General features: G+C 35.9%; 1 protein-coding gene across 1 annotated transcript in view; it reads right to left on the minus strand.

Annotated features, from left to right (window-relative positions):
• Positions 1-528: 528 nt before the first annotated feature.
• Positions 529-11,087, minus strand: part of ATRX (alpha thalassemia/mental retardation syndrome X-linked) — a gene marked incomplete at its 3' end in the record, with an annotated part of 143,993 nt that continues 133,434 nt past the window's right edge. Inside the window, exons 15-16 of the mRNA XM_015557685.1 lie at positions 2,093-2,195; positions 529-741 (exon numbers count right to left, since the gene is read on the minus strand). Coding sequence (XP_015413171.1) covers positions 529-741; positions 2,093-2,195 — 316 coding nt within the window. The remainder of the gene's footprint in view (positions 742-2,092; positions 2,196-11,087) is intronic.

Genomic DNA, 11,087 nt, shown 5'->3' on the forward strand with positions numbered 1-11,087 from the left:
ACCCCTACCCAATCAGACTGCAAGGGGAGCAGTTGGGGTCAAGAAGAGCAGTTGAGGGCAAGCAGGCCAGCAGGCAGAGTGGTTAGAGGCAATCAGGCAGGCGTGCAGGTGAGTGGTTAGGAGCCAGCAATCCCAGATTGTGGGATTGGGCTTAAACCAGCAGTCGGACATTCTCCAAGGGGTCCCAGATTAGAGACGGTGCAGGCCGGGCTGAGAGACGCCCCCCTACCATGCACGAATTTCATGCATCGGGCCTCGAGTATTTACAATAAAAAGTTTATTTAATCATTTTTCTACCCCAGATAAAACACAATCATGTTGGTCATCATATAATTATCTTAACTCTTTCCATGTACCTAATTATATTAATAAAGCCTTAAAGATTTTTAAGTGGCCAGTAGAATAAAACCAACTATCACTAAAAATCTGTGGTTGATTACAACATTCTATTCTTGTAATACTGAAATATATCTATGAATCTATATAAGTCATATGTTAAAAAGAAATCACAAATAAAAATTGATTTACCTCTCTCAATTTCTCTCGTTCCCGCTCCCTCTCAGCAATACGTTTCCGCCTTTCTTCCTCTTCTTTAAGAGCATTTTGTGTTTCTGTTCGTAGTTTATCATCTTTAAGAATTTTTCTAATTTTCTTTCTGCCTTTTCCAGGTGACTTGGAATCATCATTTTCATCTTCTTCTTCTTCCTCTTCATCATCTTCTTTATCTTCTTCAGAATTACTCTATGGAAATTAAATGATCAGAGGTAATAAACAAAGTAGCAAACTTATCCATTTCATATGAAAATAAATAATATAGCAAGAAAAGGTAGAAGAAAACAGACTGAAAACCCTCAGAAGTATACTTTGCAATAAAGAAGAGTATTAAAACACAAACAACCCCAAAAAGGGGGCAAGGAACTGGCATAGACTTTTCTCTCAGGAAGATATAGAAATGTTCGGTAAGCACATGGATAGTCAACATTATTTGTCATTAGGGAAACTTAAATCAAAACCACAAATGAAATTCTATTAGGATAACTTTTTAAAATTAAAAAAAAAAGACAAAAGAAACAATTGTGAAGATGTAGAAAAATTGAAAGCCTGGTGCATTAGAAAAACAGTGTGACAGTTCCTCAATAAGATAAACACAGAATTAACACATGATCCGGGCAGTCCACTTCTCAGATTATAATCAAAAGAATCAAAATCATGGATTCAAACAGATATTTGCACACCTACGTTAATAGCCGCATTATTCACAAAGGACAGAGATGGAGACAACCCAAATGTCCATCATCAGATAAAATGAATAAACACATTGTGTTATATACATACAATGGAATATTATCCAACCTTAAAAAGAAAGGAAATTATGTGACATGCTACAACATGGACGAACCTTAAAAACATTATGTCAATGACTACAAGGCAGACACAAAACGAGAAATATTATGACTACACTTAAATGAAGTACCCAAAAATAGGCAAATTCATAGACACAGAAATTAAAATAGAGGTTATGAGGGGCTGGGGTTAGTCAGGAAAGAAGAGTTACTGCTTAATGGGTAGTGAGTTTTCCAATTCTGAATTTAATTAAGGCCCCTGAGTTGTATACTTAGAAATGGTCTAAAAGGTTCATTTAAAACAATGAACCCTCCCAAAAGAGAACAGTGTTGACCTAATAAAACATATTACAGAGAATTGTACTTTACATAATTCTGTTTATATACAAGAAATTCATGTTGGCAAACTTCATTGCTAGAAGAAATAATTTACATGAATCATTATGCAGAATAAAATATATCTTCAGAAAATACAACACTGTATCAATTCTACAGCCCTTGGAATGTAAAATAATGAATTAGAACAGCTTAAAATTTCAATTATATTTAGTTAAGAAACAAAAAATATGTCAAAATTAATATCTCTGCTTATTTATACATTCAATAAGTCAATCCTTCCACAAAAAGTATAAAAAAGAAATTAACCAATAGAATTTGACAAATGCATGAAATGCTGAAGAGGTAATAACATACTTTCATGGTCTAGTGTACCAGTTACAATTAAAGCACATAGTAAATATCATTATTACCTTGTTTTCACTGGATGAATCTTCTTGAACCTTAATGCGTCGCCTTTTCTTTTTTTGTTTATAACTCCGCTGATTTTCTTCCAACTCTGCTTTCTTTGCAGACCTAAAGAACATTTAAAATGCAAAATAAAAATACTGCATGATGCCAGAACTGGTTTGGCCCAGTGGATGGAGCGTCGGCCTGCGGACTCAAGGGTCCCAGGTTCGATTCCAGTCAGGGGCATGTGCCTTGGTTGAGGGCACATCCCCAGTGGGGGGCGTGCAGGAGGCAGCTGATCCATGTTTCTCTCTCATCGATGTTTCTAACTCTCTATCCCTCTCCCTTCCTCTCTGTGAAAAATCAATAAAATATATTTAAAAAAAAATACTGCATGATGAATTTCCTTAAGTGAATTAACTACTATTTTAGAACTGCTTCACCTTTGTGTACATTCTGGAAAATGATAGAGAAACAAAAAGCAAAATAACTACACTAGGTTCAAGAAGAATGACTCTCAATTCTATCCAAAGACCAATATTTTAAGTTATTCAGAGAACAGATTTAGCATATAAGTAATAAGATGGGTGAAGGGCCAATATACACATAAAAACAATCATCATCTCTAAAAAAAAAAAAGCTGATTATGAAAGTTGGATGCTAATTTTTATCAGCTCATTTAATTTTTAAAAAAGGAACAACTTTTGATGAGAAAAGTTCTCTCAGCTTAGAAGTTGGTACACAAAGTTAGAGTAATCTAAATAATATGTTCCTAACATCAAGGATAGACATACAGATTAATGGAAGAGAAATGAATATCGAGAAACAAAACTTTACATTTATAATCAAAAGATTTTCCACAATGGAATGAAGACAATTCAATAGGGAAAGATTGCAACAAACTGTGCCGAGACAACGCTATGTCTATGAGCAAAAGAATAAAGGTGGACCCCAATTTTGTACCATTTACAAAAATTAACTCAAAAGTGAATCCAAGTCCCCCAAAATATACATTACAGCTAAAAAACTGTTAATTGTTTTAATTCTTGAAGATTGAGGAAATGGCTACTTATACATTCTGCTGGGAGTAGAAATTTGGCTTCTATAAGAAGTTTAAAATATGTATGATGTCTTAAAATTGTACAACTTTGACCCAACAATGTCACTTTTAGGAATATCTTCCAAGGAAATAATCAGACCAATGTGTGAATACATACAAAAATATGTGTGTGTAAATGTGTGCCTGTGTGTATGTGTGTTATCACAAGTGTTAAATAAAAATATTTCTAAATATCTATCTGGGTGAATAAACAAATATTTTTACAACAGTATCTATAATAGAAAATTTGAGAACCATCTAAACATACAAAACTAGATCACTTATATAAAATTTCAAAAATATTATAAAGGATCACAGTTCTAGATGTAAGAACTTAAACTACAAACCTTGTGAAAGAAAATACCACCATACGAAAAAAATAAACCACCACCATAAATCTTTGTGACCTTTAATTAGGCAATGGATTCTTAGATGTGTCATCAAAAGCACAAGCAACCAAAAAAACTGGTAAACTGGACTTCATAAAAAATTTAAATTTTTTGTGCATAAGTGGATACTCTTAAGAAAGTAAAAAGATAATCCACAGAATGGGAGAAAATATTGGCAAATCGTAAATCTGGGTATGGGTCTTATATCCAGACTATATAAAAAGACGGTTAAGCCGAAACCGGTTTGGCTCAGTGGATGGAGCGTCAGACGGTTAAATTAAAAATTTGGAGAAGAATTTTTATAAATGTTTGTTCAAATAGGATATGCAAATCACCAGTAAGCACATGAAAAATTACTCAACAACATTAGTCATTTGGGAAAAGCAAATGAAAATCATGAGTTGCCACCACACACCAGTAGGTTGGCTCTAAGCAAATTAACAAAAATGACAAATGCTGGTGAGGATGTGGAGAAATTGGAACCCTGATGCACTGAGTGAATGTAAAATGGTAAGCCATTATGGTAAACAGTTCGGCAATTACTTAGAAATTAGGCACAGTGTTACCATATCACCAAATAATTCCACTCATAGGTATATTCCTATGAATGTATATGAAAACATATGACTATGCAAAAATTTACACAAATGTTCATAGCATGGATTATTCATAATGGCAAAAAAAATGGGAACAACCCAAGCATCTACCTACAGATGAATGGAGAAACAAAATGTGGTATTAATACAATGGCATATTATTCACCCACTAAAAGTAATGAAATACCAGGTGACCTCAGCAAGATGGTGGACTAAGAAACTCCAGGCTGTTGTTCTCCCACACAAACAAAGAATAAGCAACAACATGTGTTAAAAATTAACTTTGTGAGAACTCAGAAACCAGTTAAAAAACTACAGCAAACAAACACCTAACCAAGAGTCACACTTAAAATGGTAGGAAATTTCATAGCATTTCTACTCACACTTGCCCTACCCCCTCTTCCCTGATCAGCTCAACAAGGTCAGAAGGAAACTGCCCAACTCCCAGATAATTCTGCAGAAAGGAAACAAAAAAGTGGAACTTCCTTGCACCTTTCAGAACAGAGATACCCAAGGGACATAAATATATCTCATCTAACTCAGAGATGATAAAAGCACATGAAAAGATGCTCAACATTACAGCATTTTCCATTCCTAAGGAGACACTGCCCTACTGAGATCCACAAGTCCCACTAGTGCAAATGAAATAAAAATTTGCACTATAAAAGCATCGACTAATAAACAAGAGAAAGACTTCTACTTATGAATCTGCTAAATTGTTTTTTAAAAAGTATCTAAAAAGATTTTAAAATATCAAATAACAAGACAGTGAAAAAACCCCATCAAATATTATGAATAACCAAGTTCACAAGGTAGTTCAGAAATTAATTAAAAGTCTCCAGAAAACAAACTAAAAGACATGGAAGACTGATTTAAGTGACAGAAAATTCAAGATTGTGGTTCTGAATAAACTGAATGAGATATAGGAAAACAGAAATGCAGTTCAATGAGCACAGGAATAAAATTGATGAACAAAAGGCATTCTTTAGAGATTGAGACTATGAAAAGGAATCAAATAGAAATTCTGGAACTGAAGAAATCAATAAATGAGATGAAGAATGAATTAGAGAGCTCAAACCATATGGAAGAAAGAATGAGTGATCTTAAAGTTAGACATCTAAAAATGACTCAGGTGGAAGAAGAGAATTAAGAGTTAACAAAAAATAAATCAACTCTAAGAAAACTATATGACTCTAGTAGAAATAGGATTATAAAAATAATGGATATAGCAGAAAGAGAAGAGAAAAAGAAGGGAACAGAGAACCTATTCAAATAAATAATTGATGGAGACTTCTCAAACTTATACAAAGCTAAAACCTCAAATCCAAGGGATTAACACAACACCTAATTATCTCAGTACAAAAACAAGCAAACAAAAAAACCCACTTTCTCCAAGAAACAATGCATTCCATGTATTAAAACTGTCCAAAGTTAATGACTATGAAAAATCTCCCAAGATTAGCAGGGGGAAAAGACTGCCACATATTAAAAAAAATTCCATTAGATTATCATCGGAATTCTCAGAAGAAACCTTACAAGATAGGAGACTCTGAAACCAAATATTGAAATACTAAAGGAGAGAAATCAACAGCAAAAAAATAATGTATCTAGGAAAGTTTTCCTTTAGATATGAAGGAGAAATAAATATGTCTCCAGCCTGATCGGCATGGCTCAATGGTTGCGCGTCAATCTATGAACCAGGAGGTCATGGCTCAATTCTGATCAGGGCTCAATCCCCGGTGTGGGGCATGCAGGAGGCAGCCAGTCAATAATTCTCTCTCATCGATGTTTCTATCTCTCTCTCCCTCTCCCCTTTTCTCTGTAATCAATAAAAATGTATTTTTTCAAAAGATTTCTCCAGACAAAAGCTAAGGGAATTTACCACCACAAGATGTGTATTATAAGAAATATTGAAAGGACCAGTTTTACTGGAAGCAAAAAGACAATACAAAACTATAAGTTGACATATAGACAGACAGAAGAAAAAAATGGCAACTCTATTTCAGAATAGGGTATTAAACACTTAAATATAACATAAAAGTTAAAATGGGGTAAAATACTCTTTTGAAAAGACTCAAATGAACACACAACATAAATGGGATAATTTGTGAGAACAAAACCATAAAAGTGGAGGATGAAAAAGACTGAACTTTCATAGGCAAATGGAGATGAGATGGAATTAGAAGAAAAGAAGACTACTGTATATATAAAAGGATTTTATATAAACCTAATGGTAACAACATAACAAAAATCAAGAATTGAGACATGTAACTATAAAAAAAGAAAAATGGCCATAGCTAGTTTTTCCCAGTGGTTAGAGCATCAGTTTGAGGACTGAAGGGTCTCACATTCAATTCTGGTCAAGTTCACATACCTCACTTGCAGGCTCGATCCCTGGCCATGAGTTGGGGCATGCCTGAGAGGCAAGAAATCAATGTTTATCTCTCTCTGTCTCTCCCCCTCTCTTGCACTCTCTCTTAAAAAAAAAGGGGGGGGGGGGAAGGAGACATATATAATACTCTTCGTAATACTTTAAGCAATAAAACAATTAAAAATAAAATAAAAATCAATAGAGAGGGTATCTTTGGGTGAGGATTAACAAAACAAAATAATTTAAAAGTAAAGAGAGAGAGAGAGAGAGAGAGAGGAGAGAGAGAGAGAGAGAGAGAGAGAGAGAGAGAGAGAGAAACGAAAAACAGAGGGTCAAAAATCGTACACTACAACCAAAGTAAAATACAAATAGTACAAGGGGAAAATAAACAATGGAGATACAGAGAAATAAGAAAACAAAAGATAAAATGGATAGAGAAAGTTCTCATACATCAATAATATTCCAAAATGTAAAAGGACTGAACTCACCCAAAAAAGGCACACTGTAGCAGGATGGATTTAAAAACAAGACCCAACTGTATGCTGCCTACAGCAGACTCATCTCAGCTCCAAACACAAACATTGGCTCAAAGCTAAGGTAGAAAATGACACTTTAAGAAAATGGTATCTAGAAAAAAGCGGGAGTAGGAGTACTGATAACAGACAAAAAGGTAACAAAAGACAAAGATGGACATTTTATAATTAATAAACATAAAATTCATCAAGAAAACATAACAAATCATCAACAAAACAATAAGAAAGCCCACTGCATGGGAGAACACATTTGCCAATGTTATCACTGATAAGGGTTTAATCTCCAACATTTACAGGGAACTCATACAACTTAACACAAGGAAGATAAACAACCCAATCAAAAAATGGGCAATAGACCTAAATAGACACTTTCGAAAGAAGACATAAGGAAGGCCAAGAAACATATGAAAACATGCTCAAAGTCACTAATCATTTGAGAGATGCAAATCAAAAAGACAATGAGGTACCATCTCACACCTGTCAGAATGGCTATCATCAACAAATCAACAAACGACAAGTGCTGGCAAGGATGCAGAGAAAAGGGAACCCTAATGCACTGCTGGTGGGAATGCAGACTGGTGCAGCCACTGTGGAAAACAGTATGGAGTTTCCTCAAAAAACTAAAAATGGAACTCCCATTTGACACACTGCCATTGATCCCACTTCTAGGAATATATCCCAAGAAACTAGAAACACCAATCAGAAAGGATATATGCACCCCTATGTTCATAGCGGCACAATTTACCATAGCTAAGATTTGGAAACAGCCTAAGTGCCCATCAGCAGATGAGTAAATTAAAAAATTGTGGTACATGATCTCACTCCTTTGTGGAATATAATGAACATCATAAACTGATGAACAAAAATAGATACAGAGACAAAGAAGCATCAAACAGACTGTCAAACTTCAGCGGGAAGGCAGGCGGGGGAAGAGATCAACCAAAGGACTTGTATGCATGCACATAGGCATAACCACCAGATGAAGACTCTAGGGAGGTGAGGGCATGTGCCAAGGTGTGGGGGAGGCTGGGGGGAAGTCAATGTGGAAAAAAGGAGAGATATATACTACTATTTGTAATACTTTAAACAATAAAAAATAAAAAAAGAAACAAATGGGACTACATCAAGCTAAAAAGCTTCTGCACAGCAAAAGAAAGCATCAATAAAATGAAAAGGGAAGCCACTGCATAGGAAAACATATTTGCCAATGATACATCTAATAAGGGATTAATTTCTAAAATATATAAAAAAACTCATACACCTCAACACCAAGAAGACAAACAATACAATTTTAAGAATGGGCAAAGGACCTGAATAGACACTGATCCAAAAAGGACATACAGATGGCCAATGAACGTATGAAAAAAATGCTCAATGTCACTAATCAACAGATAGATGCATATTAAAACTATTTATGAGGAATTACTTCACACCTGTCAGAATGGCTACCATCAATAAATCAACAAACAACAAGTGTTGGGGAGGATATGGAGAAAAGGGAACCGTAGTACACTGCTGATGTAAATACAATTGGTGCAGCCATTATGGAAAACAGTATGGAGTTTCCTCAAAAAATTATAAATGGAACTGCAGTTTGACCCAGGGATCCCACTTCCGGGAATATGTCCTAAGAATTCCTAAACACCAATCAGAAAGAATATATGCACCCGTATGTTCATAGCAATTTAATTTACAATACCTAAGATCTGGAAACAAAGTGTCCATCAGTAGCTGAGTGGATAAAAAAGCTGTGGTACATTTAGACAGTGAAATATTATGCAGCAGTAAAAAACAAGGATATCTTACGCTTTGCGGCAGCATGGATGGACCTGGAGATGATTATGGAAGTGAAATAAGCCAAAGGCAAATATCAAATCATCTCACTTATATGTGGAATCTAATTAACAAAATAAACTAACAAAATGGGTCCAGAGGAGTGGATACAAGAAGCAAGCTGAGAGATCTTAGAAGGAAAAAGGTTGGGGGATACAGGAAGAGATTAATCAAAGAACATATGTGCATATATGCATATGCCATGGAAACAGACAATAATAAAGGGGAGGGAGAATGGGGGACATCTGTCATTCTGTCTACAATAAATAATAAAGTTAACAATAAAAACCTACTATATTCTATACTTGAAAATAATTAATTTGTGTTATGTGAATTCTATCTCAGTTTTAAAAAATTGTCATTGCATCCTGCTATTATGTTATAACTCTCTCTAAAACATGTTAAATTGTTATACTCCAGGCACAAGATTGCACGCAAAAATCTAAAAGAAAAATCTCAAATGGCACCTATGTCAACATAAATATACACAGTCACACCAGCACAAACAGGTTGCCCATTCAATAAGTTATAGAAGAATCATTTTTAAAATTTAGAAGTATTGGCACCTATGTCGACCTAAATATACACACTCACACCAGCACAAACAGATTGCCCATTCGATACGTTATAGAAGAATCATATTATTCTGAAATAAAGAATTCTTAGATTTGTTAGTATTATTCTAAAATACTATGCTACAAAGCAAAATTTTAAATAACTAATAATCTAGATCAGTAGCCTTGTGAATTGAGAGAACAAGCACATCTTAATTACTATCATACTAGTACCACTAGTTAAAAAAAATAATTACTATTCGTGAAGCACTATTTTCCAAGCAAGCACTATTATAAGCCTTTTAAATGAATGCATACAGTAATCAACAAGAAAAGTACTATTGCAATCGCCCATTTTACAGATAGAACTAAAGCACAAGGTACTCATACAAAAAGAAAGTAAAGCCAGGAGATGGATTGAGGTAGTCTGTCCACAGTCTCTCCTACTATAACTCCCCACCACAACGAAAAATTACAGTCAAGAGTGTTTTTGCACATTGACAGTTCACTTTGTTTAGCACACATAATTCAATTACACATATTTATATACACTTTTTAATTAATAATTTGGGGGTGGGTTAAGGTGGGCAAAAAGAGGAAAAAAGGGAAGCCATCTGTAATATTGTTTACAATAAAAATACCAAAAAATTAATAATTTTAACAATTAGGTACAAATCAAGACATTAAATATTTAGTTAACTAAGAGCAACATTTCTACAAATAACATAAACATAGTTACTAAGATTAATTCCTACAATTTTTAAATTATATATTTACTAGAGGCCTGGTACACAGATTTGTGCACCAGTCGGGTCCCTCGGCCTGGCCTGTGGGGATCGGGCAGATACCAGCTCTAACATCCCCCGAGGGGTCCTGAATTTCGAGAGGGCACAGGCCAGGCTGAGGGACCCAAGCAGTGCACAATCGGGGCCAGGAGGAACTGCGAGAGGGCTCCAAGGCATGTCCAACCCATCTTGCCCAGTCCTGATCGGGGCCTGCAGGTTGGGGAGAGACTGCAGGAGGTTGGCTGGCTGGCGAGGGACCTCGGGAGGGCTCCAGGGCGTGTCTGGCCCATCAAGCCCAGTCCTGATCAGCCAGGCCCCAGAAGCAAGCTAAACTACCGGTAAGAGCATCTGCACCCTGGTGGTCAGTGCACGTCATAGCGACTGGTTGAATGGTCAGAGGGACAATTAACATATTAGGCTGATGTTACCTATTATATAGAGAGAGATACTAGAGGCCTGGTGTAATCCGTGCACCAGTGGGGTCCCACGGCCTAGCCTGCGCCCTCTCTCAATTTGGTACCCGTCAGGGGATGTCAGAGGACCAGGGCATGGAATCGGCCTGATCCCCACAGGCCAAGCCGAGGGACCCAACCGGTATATGAATCCATGCACTGGGCCTCTAGTATGCATATAAGATCTTTGGTTAATCTCTTCTGACCCGACCCTATCCCCCCCTTCCCTCTGAGATTCATCAGTCTGTTCCATATTTCCATGCCTGTGCATTTAGTGTCTGCCCCCTGATGGTCAGTGCACATCATAGCTACCAGTTGAACAATCTAATGGTCGAATGGTTGCTTAGGCTTTTATATATATACTAGAGACCCAGTGTACAAAAATTTTTGCACTTGGGGAGGGCGG

This window comes from Myotis davidii, unplaced genomic scaffold, assembly GCF_000327345.1.
Source record: "Myotis davidii unplaced genomic scaffold, ASM32734v1 scaffold1493, whole genome shotgun sequence".
Lineage (NCBI taxonomy): Eukaryota > Metazoa > Chordata > Mammalia > Chiroptera > Vespertilionidae > Myotis > Myotis davidii.